The 21337-nt window shown below is 34.4% G+C and overlaps 1 protein-coding gene across 1 annotated transcript in view; it reads left to right on the top strand.

Moving 5' to 3' along the window:
• Nucleotides 1–21337, top strand: part of LOC115878609 (XK-related protein 6-like) — a 265525-nt gene that overhangs the window by 213421 nt on the left and 30767 nt on the right. Inside the window, exon 4 of the mRNA XM_030895161.1 lies at nucleotides 8113–8274. Within this exon, the coding sequence (XP_030751021.1) occupies nucleotides 8113–8274 (162 nt within the window). The remainder of the gene's footprint in view (nucleotides 1–8112; nucleotides 8275–21337) is intronic.

The raw sequence follows: 21337 nt of genomic DNA, 5'->3' as shown, positions 1-21337 counted from the left end.
CGGAGGTTGAGTACGTACTGTAAAAACCAACTGAGATAGAGAAGGCGACATTGCCACATATCAAATTTGCGCCTATCTACTTAGTTTGATTTGCAGAAAAGGTGACTTTAAAACCTTCACCGGATATCAATAAATCTCAATTTCTTAATTAAATTAATAGTTTATTTTTAAAGAAGCATGCGTAATAATATGTTATTAACCAGAGGATATATGCGTTACTATTAAAGGACATGTTTACTGTTTAATGTGCTGAAAAGTCTAGAACTATTGGCAACGTCGCTGCTAGTCTTCCAGAATGAAATGAGCCGTCCGTCCCACCACCCCTCGCGACGGCCCATGGTCCGTTATAGCGTACTACGTTTAGCTTACGGTGTGTTTGAAGTCGGAATCAAGTCCGAGGTGAACTTTTCAGTGTTTTTCAGTAGTTTTTGTTTTTGTTTAATGTACTTTTGAATCTGCGAATTTTCAATATGGTACGACAGTGTCAAATATGTGGACAAATAAGCTCAAATTACCCAAATTTGTCTTTTCACAGGTAGGTATTGTTTCCGCCGCGCCGTAATCGCACATAGGCGTCCCACAAGGGAGCCTCTCACAATTAAAATAATTTCTAATTATATTTGTTGAATTTTGATCTATTAAAACAAGAACGTAGTAGCCGGTAATTGAATTATAATTCGTCTCAATTACTACCTAACTGTTGTAGATCATAACAAATTTGAATATAAACGTTACATTTGAAACTTTATTATAAGCCAGAAAGTGACATTTTTTTCTTAAAATTCCGTCCTATTTTAGTTTGATATTCTAAAGGAATTTTGCTCAATAAATAAACAAAGGAGTTTACCCGACCTTTTTTACATTTTATTGCTTTATTATATCTGCCCCTTCGGCCTTGTTTAGACAATTTTTTACCACCGTACAAATACATCTTCCTAGAGTTATTCGGTGTGTTTAACTTTTTTTAGAATGGGAGGAACTGTAAATAATTCTTAGGCTACTAGTTTTCTACATACCTATATTGCCTATATAGAGAGTGACACAGGCCTTCAAAAAAGCTTTTTACCTATTACGTTTTTGGTTTGTGATTTTTATTTCAATTTTTTACATAAGATGGGGGCCATTGTAACGCACATTTTCAAAATATTTTTGTCAACATACAGGGTGATTCAAACCGCAATACATATGCTTAATACAGTTCATGAAGATTAGGACAATTAACTAAAATTTGATTATCTGATGAAGCTACCTTTAAAAGTAATGGATTTGTAAATAAACGTAATAGGTATTCATTATTATGCAACAGAAATCCCATACTGTAGCACACAGATTTTATACTTTTAATGATAAATGCCTTCTATTGCGAGACTAAAAGGCAATTGCCTCGTATCAGAGCCATCATAATACAAGAAGAAGACCGAAAGTCAAATCTTGTCTTATATTTTCAAAAAAAACACAATTTTCTCATTAATTATTGATTTTAGGTATAGGAAGTTATTAATAATACAAGATTAAACAACTATTACACAGTACTTCACAGGAAGCTATCGATTGCGAGCTAAACTAAATCGTTACTAATTAGGTACTAATTTTGAAAAGTTCTTTTTAAGATAAAAAAAGGTAAAACTAAAACCTAAACTATCATTTGAGATTAAACGGGAAGTTCTAAATAATGTTGCCTATTCTAAACAAGGAAAAATTATTTATAAGTTAAGTTTTATAACATTCCTCATTAAATTTGGGCGAAACGAATATTTCTGTTTGCTGTAGGTAATTTTCTCAGGGAAAATACGTAAATAAAAATGACTTTTTAAATCAAAAAAAGTCAAAAGGACAAGTTATTCCGAAAAAGGACAAGTGGCAACCCTAGGTATTTCTGGAATGGAAATTTAATGGCAAATCTACAACTATGGTTTGAAAATATGTTCCGGCCACCTATGTTTATAAAAATGTCTAAAATGTGCCTAAATGCCTCCATATTCTGAAAAAAAAATTGAAAGAAAAGTCACCAACTACAAACCTAATATAGAACTGTTTCGGAAGCCTGAGTCACCCTGTAAATATTCAAAAGTAACTGAAAGTTTATATAGAAGTAACTGAAAGTTTAAATTGAAAATCGACGTTGGAGTGATTTTCGAAAACTATTAACGTTTCAACATAAGTATATATGGGATATTAATTGTATTATTATATTAGACCTTATAACAAAACTCATCTGACGAAAAAAGTGTTAATGTAGTATATTAATATGGAGTAAAAATTTTACTAATTACTTTACTTTTACTTTACTAATAAAATTCGTTCCAAAAAACGATACGCCACTGGCCATTAGAACAATCGAAATGCGCCTGGTTGCCGGGGTCGGAAATTTTAGACTTCTCTGTCTCTTCTGTCCTTGTTTGACACATTGGAATGTTTGATACACTACCAACGAGTATTTATGAATGAGATGTTCGGTCTATCTTTATAATGTCTTTGGGTAATACGGTATTAATTCAATAACTTCGAAATGACAAATGATATTCGAATCATATACTTAGTTATACTTAGTAAGAGGTTTAAGTACTTTATTTTAGATATATATTTAATTTATACTTTGTTTTCAAATATCAAATATTGACAGATTGAGAGAGACATCCTGTACAGACATTTATATTTGAAAATGCAAATTTTATGATTTGAAATGGTGATCATCTGTCAATATTTGATACTTAACAGTAGTCTGAAATGGCGCAAAATTGGCAAAAATTGTTGTGTCGATATAGTAATGCTTGCGTCAAATTAGCCAGTATTACTACATAATATTGTATGAAGATTAAAAAGTTAGCAAGTTTGAGAGTATGATATAGGGTGAAAAATCACTACAAATTTAAAATAGCAATGAGCAATGATTGCAAATTTACTCTGGTAAAAGTTTCTGTTACTTCTACGTCATGTGGGTAGCAAAGTTTTTTTGATGTTAAAATACGCTCATACGATGGGAAAATGTCACTTCCTATTGCTGATTGCTTAAGAATACCGTAATCATGTTTTGATAACGAGGTATCAACCATCAAGGCTAAAGCTCTCTCTGAATGGTATGAAAGAACCTCATTTTGTCCTGTAATTTTCTTGTATGCAGCTATTATTAATTCATTTGAAACATTGTCTAAGATTTCCTTGATTTTTGCACGTTTGGTCCGTTCTGAGCAATCTTCAAAGCGTTTTTCAGGTCGACCGACTTGCGCAGAAGAGCATGATGTTTCTTCGTCTGAGATTGTGATCGTGCATCTACCTTCCAGCCCACTTACTATATCTGGTATAAAACGTTTTTTTTTGTGCGATTAGATTCTTGCCACCGTTTATTAAAATGTGGTAAAAATATTTGACCTAAATATATCTTTATAACATCGAGCTGGTCGAGAGTAAGTTGCTCGTTAAGAAATTTTATTCTTCCCACAATTTGTGTTAAATCCCGGCCACTTTCTAAAATCACATTTCTACTAACTCGCGGTTTGAACACTCGAAAAAGAACTCCATTTTGCTACAAACAACAAGAAACTAAAGTGGGGTCCAAAATTGTATTCAAAATAATCGCTATCACTGGTATGTCAAAGTCAACCTTATCACTTATTTTCGATACATAAACAAGAGCGGCAGCAAAATCTAAATGATGGTATTTAAGTAAAGTCTAAATAATATTTTTATGCTTGATACGTCACGGAGCATGGTGGAGCAAGCTAATTATACCTTTCTGAACTTGAAAAACCTCCATTACAATATGAATAACCATACTATTAAAAAATTTTAGTAGAAGAAATAGAAAAGGATAGCCTTGACAAAACTTCTGAGCACATTATACTTGAACTAACTCAGGAAAAATATTTAAATTCGATTACCCCCCTCACTTGAATAATACTAAGTGATTCATATTACGAGCGTTTATTTCTAAGTAAAGTGGATAGTATTGCGTGTTCGGCTTTAAAAGCATATGGTAGATAGTGGATTCGTTTTTTGAAGGCAAAAATATTTGAAACGTATTAGTATAAATATATAAACTTAAAAAATGTAACATACACTTTTTTTCTGAAACTTCGGAAAATGGGGTTTCTGCCGCTCTCAGACCACTGTGCGGCGTGTCGTTTCCGTCGACTGGCGGTAAACTACACACCCAAAGCAAACGCGCCGCGAAAAATTTTCGCCAGTAATTTTTTGAATTTAGTTAAATTTAATTGTTACATAATTTATTTAAATATCTTCATTTAATGCGAAAATGCATAATTTGATATTCGCTTAAAGAAATCTATAAATATGATATTAATTAGGTGGAAAAATTACTGAAAATACAGGGTATTACCTCGGGGTATACCAATATACTCTACCATGTTATTGTTTAAAACAATTATTTATTCTAAATGTTATATAAAGGGTAAGGAACACTAGATAAATTTTGCAGAGGTGACTTATATACTATGTATGAGTAATAATTACTGCATTTTTTATAATAATGACATTATATATATATTATTGCATTTATACTTCTAAAGATGCGGTTTTCACATCACTATGCTACTTTTTATGAAACCAAAGACGCTACAAGAGTTGTCCTAGTCTTTTTTGTTCTTAAAATACAGGGCGAATTTTAAAATGTTGCATTTTTCGATCCCATCGTGTATTGGTTAACTTATCGAAAAGGTGAAAACTTAGTCTCGTTGAGTTTTTTATATAAAATCCAGTGACGTTAACTAGTTTCGCTTGTAACTCTCATTTTCGAAATCTGACTTCTATTTGTAAATGACACCCAGTGTATTATTTTTTTTATTTTATTTGCCTTGTTATGGGCTTTCTGAAAATACGATATACTTAATTATTTTCATAATTAAGGTAAAAAAATCATTATTTAACTTTGGAACATAAATAATCCTGGTTTAAAAAAGTATTATTATCTTATTTAATTTAATTTAACCAGATGATTTTGCTTTCCACTCTGTTATCTTAATAAACTGCACTGACAATAAAGTTGGGGAATAAATTATTCGATTGTATTAATTTAAATCCAATTTAAACCGATAATTTATGTTAAAAAGTTATATAATGCATTTTTTGTATCTGCCTGCCGGTCGGTCGTCCCATCGTCGCACAGTACGGTGGATGATAAGTCTAGCGGGACAAAACCGTTTTGTCTGTAAAAACAAGCCAAAAAATGTGTACTGATAAGAATAAATAGTATTCATTCCAACTGATATAAAAATACATGAATTATTTTTTGGTCGCATACATTTTTATCAACCAAATTTGGTCGTTTTCTGCTCAGCCAGGTAGAGGTCATACGAAAACAAAATATTTACAAGTGCATACATTCTATTCCAAAACTAAATTATGTTGGAGATTGCCAAAGGTATGAAAAAAATGCGTTTTAAAACCAACATCATCTCTTGACCGTTTTGTGGGATATCGTAATGCAATTTTTAGATCCCAACTCTCTTAGTAATGAAGAAAAGAAAGGTGTTAAGACCCATCTACGATCATTTTCCCTTGTTTTTTTAGAGTTCAAGCTTAACAGGTGGACGCCCAAAAGTTTTATTTCAATTGGCTAGTATAATAACGAAACAAAGACTCATTAAAGGGTTAATTGAAGAGCATTGAAAAGAAGAATTTGGTTTTGCAAGTACTATGAGCTTTAGGGCTAGTGGGAGTAGGGATGCTGCTGTAATCGTTGAAACCTTAACTGAAACTTCATCGAGAAAGACCATCGACTTCATCGAGAGTTTAAAAAATCAATGAATGACACCAATAGTCAGTTTGGCAATTTTTCTCAAGACAAAAACATCCAAATGATGTTCTAGTTAAATAAAGCATGGCTATATGCAAAAGCCTTTTTTAATTTCTCATAATTTCTAATAAAAACTAAATTATTACTAGTTTTAATAAAAGTTTTAAAAATTGTCTTAGATACTTACTATATATGAATTTACAATTACAGAGTGTTAAAATTAAAATTAAAATTAAAATAACTATTTTATTTGTTTTTAAATATAATAGAATTTTTTAAAATAAAATATACAGGGTTTCTGTTAATTAATATTACAGACTGGATTATTTTTAATTTGTGTTGTTTCACTTAATTTTGTGAAAAACACTATAAGAAGAAACGTATTATTTGCCCACTGTGTACTCTAAATATGGTAGTCTGTATAATTTGTGGAAGTTGCAGTATATTGCAATAACATTTGAAGGTAAACACCATGAATTAAAATCGGAAATGGAAACGCGTAACTTTGCTTGTGACTTTGCTAAAAAGGAAAGTTATACTAACAAAAAAAAACAGAAAATCAGGATTAATTATGCATCCTCCAGGTCGCCTTTTCGTAACGAGCGTACGCTATCGCAAGACAAGTTGAGCCGAACTTTTCGTCATATCGAGCGTTGGGCGGGTTGGTTAGCGTGGTTATTTGGAGGGTGTTAATTCATTGTTTAGTCATAGGTAATTATATGATTAATTATTTCTTTAGTATTTTCTTATCTTATTACATCAGCGTACACAAACAATGTGAAAACAAAGTAGAAAACTTTACCACAACGCATATTATATCGAGCGTCTAGGAATGCATGACAAATGCGATAAAGCACGCTCGATATAAAATCAATGTTCGCATTATTTTAGGTAATTTCGGCTCAACGTGTCTTGCGATAGCATACGCTCGTAACGAAAATGCCTCCAGGTCAAGGAAATATAATGATTATATGAAAAAAACTTACAATTATCATTGTAATCATAGTAAATCATCAGGTAGGTAAATGGAAATGAAAAAAACACAGTGCCAAATAGTCTCTTTTTATTCTTAGAAGACACATCAGCAATTGTTCTAAATGAACAGAGAAGTCCAGTAGTTCAATAAAAATACCATATAACGAACCATAAAAGAAGGAAAATGGATAAGCTTTCCAACAAAGGATTTATTTATTTATTTATTTATTTATTTCGTTTTTGGTCTTATTTAAGTAATTATGTATTGACTATTGTTTAAGGGTTTTTATATTTATTTTGTACTACTTACTACCTGTACAATGTGGTATTGTTTATTGTTTAATTATTGTATTGTATTGTTGTAATTAATGTATTTTCTTGACATAGAACACCCATAAGTTTTTTGCAGTTTCTTCTTATAATAATATAATCGAAACTGCAACATTCTAATAAAATTAGAACTATATTTGTTTTATTATTTCCAATATATTACCGTAATAATAATTAAGCTAAAAAATTTTCCCAAAACGTTCATTTCTCCATAAAAATGTGATTCAATTTAAGAACTGATATTTTAATAAAAGATTTCAACTTGATTCGGAACATATTTTTTCACTGCCCTGTACTGTATCCAAAATTTTCTAACCGATCTTCATTCATATGTTCCTACATATGTATCCTACCGATTCCACGATTCCTACATGATGATAATAACTGCAGTATGTGATTTGGCATGCAATCTGGAAGTGAAACAATAAATTTTAATTTACACCAATAATCAATGCAACTTTGACTAAAATAACTTGATGTAGGCAATATAGGTATAATTACCAAATACCAGCCAAATTACCACCATTAGCCACCTTTTTTCTTTAAAATGAGCAAATAATGACAAATTACATTTCGCAACTTTAATGATATTTGTATTTTTTTTAAATATAATGCAGAATGCAGGTCAATTTTTAAATATAGCCATATTTCTAAAAGTAGTCTAAAAACTGTAAAAAACAAAATTAAAAGAACCAAAACAGTTTCGATTATTCATAATGTTCAAAATTCCCGCAAAACGCTTCTCGCCTAACAAAACCGAACTCTCGGGAGTAGGATCCGAATGCTTCCGAGGTTTTCGTGCCTGCGGTTGCGCGTTTCAGCCTGCGAGTATTTCGTACTTAGACAAGGAAAGAGAGACGCTCTTTCTTTGTCTAGAGTATGTGGGTTGTCGCCTGTCGCCTGATTAATGCACCGTATTGCGAAATTATGTCACGCGACACTGCTTAACGCCGATGAGGCGTTCACCGGTACCATATTAATAAGGCGTCTGGCTACATCTTTAGACTCTAGAGATAGATCTGTCGTTTTTTTTATTCAAAATTATTGGTTTTCAGATATAGCTGTAATCCAAGCTTGGTCAGTGTCCACTTCGGTCATTTCTATTGCTTGGTCTTTGACATCGTACCACAGATCAGTGCGGCACGCCAGGGATGATAAAGACAACATTAAATGGATTGGTTTGTTGGTGGCTTTCTGTTGGCAACTCATGAGTGCATGTAAGTATATACTAAGGGCTGGCAAATGTTAGTTTTGGGTCGAGTATGTAAGAAAAGTACAATTCGTTTATAATGTATTGAACAAAGAGGGAACAGTAAAAACGTTACCAAACGTATGAAATGACCGAGAAACTGTGCACATTGTTAAGAGACGTGGAAGGGGATATAGCAGATTCATCGCGGTCGACCCAACCCATTTTTTTTTAATTGAATTTTTTGAATTGTAACTGCAAATGCGGTTTTGTCGATGCCTGTGCGATCGAAAATCGCAGTATTGGGAGCTGCGATCGCAACTCGCAGTTGCGAATTGTAACTGCGAATGTGATTTAACGATCTAGTCTAGACTGCGAATTGAGATGGACGCGTGTCGATGCCGCTGCCGGTGCGATAGAAAATCGCAGTGTTGGGCGCTGCAATCGCAACTCGCAGTGGCGAAAACTTGCCGGTCATGGGAAGAAAGAAACTTTGGACAATTTTGGAGGAATTGAACTTGATGAAAAAATACAACCGGTCTGTACTTATTGACAGAGAAGACAATTCTTTGGAGAAAGCAATATCTAAGGGACATTCTTAAAAATCGCAGGGAAGGAAAATCTATCTTCTGTTAAGAAAATCTGGCAAGACAATAGCGGTGGGAACTTACTTCCTGGAAACGCTGTCATTGTTATGGACAACGCCAGTTATCATTCGATCATCGATCTTTTAATTGGCTTGATTTTTCTTATTCAATGTCAATTAGCGCTGATCAATATTATTGCGATGAATATAATCAGATTAAATAATTTAACAAACCAGTCGGACTTGAAATTATTTTAAATAATAATTAAATAGTTTTGTTATTGTTAAGGTTTCCAAAACAAAAAAAAGTACCAAGTGTGGCAACGTACCAAGTGTGACAACGCCGCGCCGTCGCAAGATAAATAGTGTGTTTATGTCGGTCTACGAATTGTTGAATTTTGCTTAGTCTTCGATAAATTAAAAATGAACTAAGTATAACTAAATGTTATTTGATTGATTGTGTACATTACAAACAGAAAAAAACCGGTGTTTAAAGTATCATATCGGTCCGTAAAGTGTATTGGCAAAGATAGGTACGGCTTTTTTGGTGTCGACCTATCGCAGTGTTTTTGCTGTTTTGATTCCTGCTGAGCGTACACCGTTGCCGGAATGTCTAACGAAACGGAGAACTATTTAACAACAAATTACTGCAGTGTCTTTTCTGCAGTAATGTTCTGCTGTAATTTGTAAAGGAAAATTTCATAATATGTGTGTCAGAATTAAGATAATATATCAAAAGCAGTACTGGAATATAAAAACTTGATGTGGTTCTGTGATGGCTGCGTGCAGCAAGTAACGGAAAACATTTCTATATCTAATAAAATCAATCAACTAGAGCAAAAAACTGATGGTATTTTTACAGCAATTACGGAGCTGAAGTCAGATAAATTAAAAAGAAATTGAAGAAACAGATACCCGACCTTGATGAAAAAAAGGTCAAAGTCGGAAAATTAAGACCAAATGCCATGTCCACTCAGTCTGCCTCAATCTCCCTAGAGGCTGACACAGCGGAGTTAATCGTCGCTCGAAAAAGAATAAGAATTGGAATGGTATCATGTTCTGTGGAGAAGATGTTAGATATCAGAAAATGCTCAAGGTGCTGGACTTATGACCATGCAGGAAATGAATGTTCTGGACCGGACAGATCAAAACTCTGTCTTAACTGCGGCAAGGAGGGCCATCAAGCCAAGGCATGTACAGAAGAGGTATATTGCCTGATATGTGATGAGCAGGGTCACAGCGCCAACACTGGGAGGTGCGGGGCGTTCAAAAAAGCGCTAAAGACTGCTAGAAGGGCAGAGAAAACAAGCGGAACCCTCCAGTCTCAGGTTAGCCAGAACTGAGTCCAAACATTTGAGAAAAATCAGCACCTTCTCAGTCCTCCAGTTAAATATGGATAGGAGGGGGGCGGCATATGACCTCCTTCTGCAGTATATGAGGACTAACAAAATCAACTTGATACTGGGTCAAGAACCCAATATATATGCCAAAAAAAATAACATCTGTGACATTGACTGTGATAGTTTTATACGAACAAACCTAGGAGATAAGTTTAATATTGTAGATTACGTGTCAGGTACAGGCTTTGTGTGTGTTGAATATACAAATATGTTAGTGTTTTCGTGTTATTTTTCACCAAGTAAACCCAGCGATCTCTTGAATGATTTATTGTATGAGATAAATGCTGTGATACGCTGAAGAAGGAAGCCATAATTGGGGGAGACTTTAATGCAAAAAGAAGGATTTGCGGCTCTGGGATCCAAAATGCAAAAGGCAGGATTATCGAAGAGTGGATCGTGTGCAATGATCTTGTAGTTGTGAACCAGGGTAATACGCCCACTTTTAAAAACGTAAATGGCGAATCAATAATAGATATTACCCTCGCAACTCCGGGAATCAGTAGATTCGTGAGAAACTGGCGTGTGATAACTGAGGAGGAAAGTCTAAGCCTACATCGTTACATCAGATTTGACATACAGATTGATACTCAGATGAAGGACAACGTGGTCGCAAAGATAAACGGATGGAGGACAACAATAAATGGCTTACAAAAGATAATATTTGTGAGGAGAACGGACTGAAAATGAAAACGCCATCCCCAGAAGGGCTAGACAAATGTCTCAGAAAGTTGTGTAACTCCTTTCTCCCCAGGAAAAGAATAACGGATAAAAAACAAATGTACTGGTGGAATAATGAGATTGCTGAAAAAAGGAAGATTTGTATTAAAGAGAGACGGGTATTAACAAGAGCAAGAGAACGAGATGGACCCCGAGACCGTGAAACAGGCGCGTACCAACTACAGCATAGCCAAGCACAGTCTTAAAAAAGAAATCCTTAGGAGCAAGAAAAGGAATTGGCTAGAGCTCTCTGACGAGCTTGAGTCCGATGTTTGGGGCAAGGCTTACCAACTGGTAATGAGAAAGTTTATCGGCCGACGCAACGCTCCCGTTACAGATAACATAAAAGAAAAACAGATCACAACATTGTTCCCTAAAGCTCAATCAAATAGTTGGGATATACCAAAAAAATACCGGATGATGTTATATGGTTTACTGAAGAAGAAGTGCGTTCTGCAGCAAGTAAACTGAAAAACAAAAAAGCTCCTGGCCCGGACTACATACCGGTGGAAGTTATCAAAATTGCTACTAAGCAAGACCCTCAGAGAATCACTGAGATCCTGAACAAGTGTCGTATCAACAGACAGTTTCCAAATTCGTGTAAAATTGCCAAACTTGTTCTAGCAGAGAAACCCAATAAAGATGGAAGACAAGACAAAAAATATCGTCCAATATGTTTAATTAATGCAAGCGCCAAACTGTTAGAATGTCTTCTGAGGGATAGACTGGAGAAAGAACTGGAGGATGGAAACAGACTACACCCAAACCAATACGGGTTCCGCAGAGGCAAATCTACGATAGACGCGTTAAACATTGTTACGAGTAACGTAGACCGTATTAAAACGAAATCGTATAAGAACAGGAGATACGCGGCACTGCTTACATTAGACATTAAAAACGCATTCAATTCTGCCCCATGGACAGGAATTGTTGAACAATTAGGGAGCATGAAGATCAGTAAATACCTCATCGTTATGATTAAGTCTTTCTTGTCAAAAATATATGTAATTGCAGAAAACGGCAAAAAACACAAGATAACGTACGGGGTACCGCAGGGGTCCATTCTAGGACCGACTTTGTGGAACATCTTCTATGACCAGATCCTGAGGGTCGATATTGGACCAGGTAATCTATTGATTGCTTATGCGGATGATCTGGCTGTCATGATCACCGCTCCGACCATCACTATCTTCGAAGAAAAGATACAAACAGTTGCCCTAACTATAATCAATAAGTTGGATAGAATGGACATACATCTGGCACCAGAAAAATCAGAACTAGTCGTTCTGGTAGGACATCGCAAGACGACGAACTTAAATATCCAATTGGGAAATTGCCACATCAGACCTCAAAAGGCAATAAAATATATGGGCGTTTGGCTTGATTCGGGGATGTGCATGACTACACATGTCCTTAAAATCAGGGACAGGACGGTTGATACCATCAAACAGCTGACCAGAATCACTCCCAATATTAGAGGCCCCAGTGACGGAAAGAGGAGAATGCTTGCCTCGGTTGTGCATTCGATGATCCTGTACGCCTCGCCCATTTGGAGCAGGGCAGCAGACTATAAATGCTATGAAAAAGTCCTCGAGAAAATTAACAGAATGCTAGCCCTACGCGTAGTGTCGGCGTATCGTACAGTTTCCCACAGAAGCTTCTTGAGCATTCTTGCTCTAGCAAAAATCCCCCCAATTATCCTACAAATCGAGGAAAGAAATTTAATATACAGGCACGGCTCAGGGTATCGATCAGAGGCCAGAAAGATAATACTGGACAAATGGCAGAACAGATGGGAGGCATACCAAGGTCGAATTAAGATATTTATCCCGGACGTGAGGGTTTGGATAAACAACACATGGACGAAAACGGACTACTACATCACCCAGGCGATGACAGAGCACGGTGCTTTTGGAGAGTACCTGTTTAGAATAACTAAGGCGGAATCCACAAAATGCTGGTATTGTGAAGCATCAGACACGGCCAATCACACATTATTCGAGTGTAGTAGGCATTTGGAGACTAGAGCATCGGCGGAACAAATATGCAAGGTTAAAATAACAAGGGAAAATGTCGGCGAGCTTATGATGGAAAATAGAGAGAACTGTGAAGCAATCACCAGGATGATGGGAGCAATCATGCTTAAAAAACAGGAAGATGAAAAGATAAAAATTTGGCAGACACAGACATAAGTGGCGAAACAATCTCCAGTCTTGAAGTAATGCCGCAAGGCGGTTCCGAGATTGGAGAGGTAACTCTACAGATGGGTTTTTAGTGGGTATGACTGGGGTGAGAGGTGACCCCCGCACTCTGGCTGTAAATGGCGTTTCCCGTCTAAAAAAAATGCTTTTTAGATTCCTGGGGCGCTATTCTGTACAATCGTCGGTATCGGTAAGTTACTGACAGCTATCGGTACGTATTTGTATATAGTAAACATGTGTTGATTGTTGTTGTCATAGTTACCGATCGACCCTATGGCAGATATCACAAATTTGTACCGACGACTCTCGGTATCTCTACCGTGAGGTTAACAAGGGCACGGTAGAGATACCGATCCTCGTCGGTACAAACTTGTGATTCTGATCGGTAAATATGACAACAACAATTAACACATTTTTACTATATACAAATACGTATCGAGAGCTGTCGTAACTTACCGATACCGACAATTGTCGATGCCGTGTACAGAATAGCGCCCCTGCTGAGCCTACACCGTTGCCGGAATGTCTAACGAAACGGAGAACTATTTAACAACAAATTACTGCAGTGTCTTTTCTGCAAAGGAAAATTTCATAATATGTGTGTCAGAATTAAGATAATATATCAAAAGCAGTACTTGAATATAAAAACTTGATGTGGTTCTGTGATGGCTGCGTGCAGCAAGTAACGGAAAACATTTCTATATCTAATAAAATCAATCAACTAGAGCAAAAAACTGATGGTATTTTTACAGCAATTACGGAGCTGAAGTCAGATAAATTAAAAAGCATATCAAGGATTTTCGAAATTCGAAAAATCTGAAACTCACCGCCCAACCTATTCAAGTATACTACAAACTGGCGTCGTAATAGTGAAACCCACTAAAGCTTGTGAAATCCAAGAAACTAAAAATATCATAAAACAGAATTTAAAACCAGAAGGCCTAGGAATTGGCATTAAATCAATGAAACAAGCAAAAGAAAGAACTATTGTTATTCAATGCCGCAACGACGGCGAGGCAAGGAAACTTAAGAATAGTCTTGAACCAAAAATAAGCCAGAATTTTGTTACAACTGTAGCTAACAAAAAAAGACCAAGAATAACATTGCTAGATATATGTAGATACTTTACGTCTTTACTTTTTCGTTTCCGAATTATAGTTTATTAGCCCAGTAATGGGCTACGTCCAATGCTTCCCGCTTAGCCAGCCATAGGTCATCGAGGGTACATCTGTGGGGGCACACAGGACATTGACGAAGATGTTCCATGTCCTGAAAGGCGCCGCAGTCAATTTGTCGTCATTTCTGTCCAGCAAACCCCATTTGATCAAATTGGATTTTACTGGAGCCACCCAAGGATATATAGAATAAGGATATTTGACTGGCCCAAAAAAAAAACGTGCCGTATTTTGTCGAGCAAGTCGATTTTGTTACGACCAATGGGCGTCGAGTATTTGAAATTGAACACATATAAATTCACGGTAACCCAAGAACAGTTAACCTAATAGGACTGCTCATTCAGCCAAAAATGTCCGCCAGGTGCATGCTCTTTGTGACGTCATTGTAGCCCTTGTCATGGTTATTAGTCCTTATCCGGCAACCAATAATATACACACGTGCATTATTGGTTACCGAATGCAAAACGTTCATTATTTAGTTTATTTATTTAAACACCTTATATGTATGCAGTATAGAAAATTAACTGTATAAATCGTATTAAATACTCGGATAATGCATTTTTATGAACAGCAGGTCCCAGCGTCACCTTTTGCAAGCATTCTTTTTAGAGTACTTCCATATTTTGCTTTAAAATAATTAATAAACAAAATCGTGGGCACTTAGTATGCACTTTGTCACAATTCACAATACAAAATGAACGTATTTATACACTCTATAGCTCTAAAAACTTTAAAGACACCTTTTTCACATTTAAAATTGACAAAATAATTAACTCAAAATTTCTCAGCTGTTATTTTTATAAGTTTACCATAGGCAACTAATAATACACACTATCATGACAAGGCCACGAAGGCTTTGACAAGGGCTACAATGACGTCACAACTGTCAGCTGAAGCGCGGGAAGAGGCGAACGTAGGTTCTTGACAGTAACCTATGTTTTTTGACTCATTTGACTAGTTGACTGATGAGATTGTTATTGTAATTTATATATCCAAACATTTTTTGGATAAATAATTTATTTTAAAGTTGTTTCCTAGAGGTTTAGTTTGGCCTTCCAGATTCTGGTATTTGTCTACTAATAAATAATATCTTATTTTGTATTTCGACTTGGTATTGATACCATTTACCTTTATTTATAATTATTGAACTTGAACCTTACAGCGCGGCGTGCTATGTTTGGTTGTGCGTGTGTTTACTATATTCGGTTTATTTACCTAATCTCTTTTCCGTTCCGCTGTCATTGACTTTTATTTAAAATCGTTCATTGCTACTAGCTAAATGGCTGAGTTTAAGTGTGATTCCTGCCAGAAGGTCGTCTTCATAGACTAATGTCACGTACTAGAGATAGATTGGACACTGATATAAAACAAATAAGTCCTTCATTTAGAGCCACCTGGTGATCCGGAAGAAACTAATGGAGAGTTTTGGCATGACATAATTTTAGCGTTCCGTTATTCATTAACGCTAACTAAAACGGTAACGTTATTCAAGCGCAAAATTATTCCTGGTAAATATAAAATAATAAATATAGACTTTTTTACTACATTTTATGTTTCATTAGATCATTAGAAGTGTAACATATTCAAAACTGAAAATAAAATACTAAATACATTTTAAACACCAACAATAGCGCTTATTTTTTTTGTTTTAACAAATAAATTATAATTTAGTAAAAATATTGTAGACTACTAATTAACTGTTACTAAAAATATTATATTACCAACTATGTAGGTACTTACTTATTTATGATTAAACATTTTTTTATTTCGTTCATAAATATATTAGATGTTTAAAATGTCTTTAATAAAAAAGTTTACTATCTAACACGAAAATGATGATCAACCGTAAATATCAAATTGCACAAACTAATAAAAACACAAACTATAAACACAAATCACCGAACTTTCCGGCAAATCAGGAATATCTGAATTAATAATTATTTAAAAATGATTTAAAAATAACTTGACGGATCACCAACACTTTGACAACTAGACCATAGATGGTAGTAAATATAGAAGCTTTCACGTCATCTTTGTATATAAATTAGAAACCTGTACTTTAACGTCTTTTGCGCCGTCTGGCGATGCGGAAGAAACTAAATTTAGTCCCATAAAATTACCATTGAGTGTCTAGGGCCTGGTCGTCTCGGAAAAGGACAAATATAAACTTCGTTGTAATGGGGAATATCGCCGGAACTTTTGTATGTCCTGTACTGGGTTAGATAAAACAACAACAAAAATACTCTGCCAACAAAAGTTCAACATTATCAGATTTTCTGCCATATCTGTGACTCACTAACGTTAAAATATCTTCATGACAAAGTAACTCAAGTTCAAAAATCGCAAGCCTCTCTAGACACTGTCGAAGCTCTGGGAACCTGTCTAAAGAAGAACAATGATCTCCTTCCGGTCATTAGTGAGATGTAGGATATTTTGAGTTACCATGACTCCAAGTGGAAGAGCTTGTACAAGAAAGTGGATGACATTCACAGCCTCCATACCAGTTTGTCCGATTCAGGTACAGAAAGAGAATCTTTATATATATATATATATATATATATATTTATTAAATCGACGGAGTCAGACCCGGTACGTTAAAGATAGGCCGTCAGACCCGGGGTATATCGGACGAAAAATGTTCAAGCGATGCCTTCAGGCCCTGATGCTGGACCGTTTAATTTGTCCCAGTTATATAAAAAATAGAGGTTTATTCGTTTTCGCCAGACCCACGACGTTGCCGCTTTTAATTCTCAAATATTTATATTAGAATTAGACGAACGGACCTTTTGACGCGGTAATTGATGACAGTGCAGAAGTAAAAACGGTGCATTTCTGCTATAGTGAATATTATTGTACTTATTGTTAGTATTAGATATATTCTGTCTTATAAATGCATCTGTACGAAAGCGTTTTTATCTGAAATTTCTTTAAAAATTAAATTTCTTTGTAATAAGCATAATCAAGTTACAATGCATTATCAATTTCGTTTAGTAGATTTTGTAAGTGTTTACTAAGTGATGATGGAACCCCGTATATTATCTTTATACTTAACTCACTATCATATATACGATGATCGTAATTACTTTGATATAATTACTTCGACAATGAAATCATACCACCGAAATAAATCTTTAGGTACTCGTACAATTCTTTGACCCGTCGATCGATTTAGATGAAAAAAATCTTTAGGCACTTCTATAACGTAATCATAGCACGAAATAAATTTTTAGGTACTCGTACAATTCTTTGAAACGACGATAGATTTAGACGAAAAAAAAATTTAGGTACTACTACAATGAAATCATAGTACCGAAATAAATTTTTAGGTGCTCGTACAATTTTTCGACACGATGTGATTTAGATGAAAAAAACTTTAGGTACTTCTCTATATGTATAACCATATGCGAAAATGTCAAAAAATTGACATATTATATGTCATTCTATTGAGAATTGCATCACACTATCCTAAAAACGGCGTATCGGGAGCTTTGAATCGATTTCCAGTAATTCTATTGGCTGAAATTTTTAACAGCTCAATTTGATAGATAAAATTTGTGACAGATGAAGTTTTCGGCCAATAGAGGGCTGAAAACTTTTTATCTATCAAATTGAGCTGTCAAAAATTTCAGCCAATAGAATTACTGGAAATCGATTCAAGGTCGTTACGCCGTTACGCCGATGCGCCGTTTTTAGGATAGTGTGGATGCACCCTCAATAGAATGACATATAATATGTCAATTTTTTGACATTTTCGCATATGGTTATACATATAGAGACGTAGGTACCTAAAGTTTTTTATTCGTACAATTTTTGACCCTTCGCGTCGCGTCGCGTCGCCTCGATCGATTTAGATGAAAAAAATCTTTAGGTACTTTTACAACAAAATCATAGCATCAAAATAAATTCTTAGGAACTCGTACAATTTTTTGACACGGTGATCCATTTAGATGAAAAAAATTTTAGATACTCGTACAATTTTTTGATACGACGATCGATTCTGACGATTGTCATTTCAAAGGTAATTTGACGCCGTTTTTTGGAATCATATATATGCCATGTGTATACTTATCTAATAAGTAAAGTGTATTCATTTAGAATATATTAAGAAATTCAGACGAAAAAAATCAAAATAGGTAGTAAGTATTTTTTAAGATTGTTTCTACAAGTTTTATTTAAAAATTGTAACAGAGAACCATTATTATTATAGGGCCCCTCTCGGACCGCTTGGACCAGTCCATTATAAAAAAGAGCGAGGGATAGTAGGTAGAAAAAACATATGATTTGATTTGTCACGGAAACGTGAAGTTTATTAATAAAAGTGTTTTGTTGAAATTCTTCGAGTTTTATCATAAAGTTTATGGTTCGACACCCAATAAAATAATTGTAACGAATCCCCGTCACAAAATATAAATAATTTAAAGTCTAATCTGGCGAGTTGAGTTTGGATGAAACTGTAAACAAAATGTTTAAAAGTGTAATGTAATCATTTAAATTTAAATAAAATTCGTATAGCAGTAAAGTAGTAAAAAAAAGTGTAGGTTTAAAAGCATGAACTTCTGGGAATTCCCTATTTGTATAGTCTGGGAACCACCTACTTTTCTGGGAAACACATACTTTCAAGTTCAATTTATAAGAATTGTGATTAAAAGAAAGCTCTATTCTCATTCATATTGCGATTAATGAATATTAATATTAATAATATTATACTACCATATATTACTCAAATTAAGTTTTCGAATACATAGTAAGTAAACATAGATAGAAGATAGAACATATTATAGAGATGCAACCATAGAACGTGTTTGTTATATTTATATGGTGTTGGTAGATAGCATCCAACCGTAAACTGAATATACAACGTAGTACTGTAGCAATCAATATTTTTGTTACACTAAAATTACTATTTTAGATCTTACTGAACGTAGTAATGTAATAAAATTAATTATTGTACTAATTAACAACCATATAATCGAGAAAAAAAAACGGCGTCAGCGGTGGCATGAAATGAAGATTGCTGTCATTTTATACCGGGTGCGTCTCAAAAGTGGCTCACCGCTATAACTTTTAAATTTTTTTAGATAAAAAAACGAGATTTGGTATGTAAGTATATGACATAAATTGGGAATGATTGACGTATTCAATTGTTTTTGGTCACTTCCTGTTTCACCGAAAATGACTACAACTTTTGATTTTAAATGACATCCCGGTATATTTTTACATTATTTGATAGAAAATGACACTCTGAATCGAATGACATATCATATGTCAACTTTTGACATTCTCGCTTTAAACAAATTGTTTTTTAAATTTCAATCTAGAGTGCCATGGCTGTATTAAAAACACTAATTTTTAATCAAGAAGCCTTGGAAAAATAGATTTGATAATATAATGATTTTCGTGTCTTGTCCGGGCCCGTTGTTATAAGATGCCCAAATCGTATTTTTAATCATATCTCAATTTTTCCAAACGGAACAAGGGAGGCTCGTTAGCATATTTGGAAAAAGCATTTTTTACGAATAATTTGGTACCACACACATGGTATTTCGAGTCAAATTGTCATTATGAACCGCATGTTACTATTTCAAATAAACCATATGAGAAAATGTCAAAAAATTGACATATTATGATGTCATTCTATTGAGGTGCATCCACACTATCCTAAAAACGGCGTATCGGCGTAACGGCATGTAACGACCTTGAATAGATTTCCAGTAATTCTATTGGCTGAAAATTCATCTGTCAGAAATTTTATCTATCAAATTGATCTGCCAAAAATTTCAGCCAATAGAATTACTGGAAATCGATTCGTCGTTACACCGTTACGCCGATACGCCGTTTTTAGGATAGTGTGGATGCACCCTCAATAGAATGACATATAATATGTCAATTTTTTTGACATTTTCGCATATGGTTATACATATACAGAAGTACCTAAAGTTTTTACTCGTATAATTTTTTTTGACCCTTCGCGTCGCGTCGCGTCGCCTCGATAGATTTAGGTATCCACACTATCCTACAAACGGCGTATCGGCGTAACGGCGTAACGACCTTGAATAGATTTCCAGTAATTCTATTGGCTGAAAAATTCATCTATCAGAAATTTTATCTGTCAAATTCATCTGTCAAAAATTTCAGCCCATAGAATTACTGGAAATTAGAGTAATAATAACTTTCATATTATAGAGATGCAACCATAGAACGTGTTTGTCATATTTATATGGTGTTGGTAGATAGCATCCAGCTGTAAACTGAATATACAACGTTATTACTTGTAGCAATCAACATTTTTGTTACACTAAAATTACTATTTTAGATCTTAGTGAACGTAGTAATCTAATAAAATTAATTATTGTACTGATTAGCTACCGTATAATCGAAAAAAAAATCAGCGTCAGCGATGGCTATGAAATGAAGGTTGCTGTCATTTTATACTGGGTGCGTCTCAAAAGTGGTCCACCGCTATAACTTTTTTATTTATTTTTTTTGGATAAAAAAAACGAGATTTGGTATGTTAGTATATGACATAAATTGGAATTGATTGACGTATTCAATTGTTTTTGGTCACTTCCAGTTTCACCGGAAACGACTACAACTTTTGATTATTAAATGACACCCCCGGTATGTTTTTACATTATTCGATAGAAAATGACACTCTGAATAGAATAATATATCATAATATGTCAACTTTTGACATTTTTGCTTAAAAAATCTTATTTTAAATTTCTATCTATTATAGAGTGCCATGGATGTGTTAAAAACACTAATTTTTAATCAAGGAGCCTTGGAAAAATAGATTTGATAGTCTAATGATTTTCGTGTCTTGTCCGGGCCCGTTATAAGATATCAAAATCGAATTTTTAATCATATCTCAATTTTTTCAAACGGAACAAAGGTGGCTCGATAGCATATTTGGAAAAAGCATTTTTCTACGAATAATTTGGTACCACAATTTGGTACTCGAGTCAAATTGTCATTATGAACCGCATGTTACAAATAAATCATATGTGAAAAT

This window comes from Sitophilus oryzae, unplaced genomic scaffold, assembly GCF_002938485.1.
Source record: "Sitophilus oryzae breed Bouriz unplaced genomic scaffold, Soryzae_2.0 scaffold_151_pilon_pilon, whole genome shotgun sequence".
In the NCBI taxonomy this organism is placed as follows: Eukaryota; Metazoa; Arthropoda; class Insecta; order Coleoptera; family Curculionidae; genus Sitophilus; species Sitophilus oryzae.
This window is presented reverse-complemented; position numbering and strand designations above follow the sequence as displayed.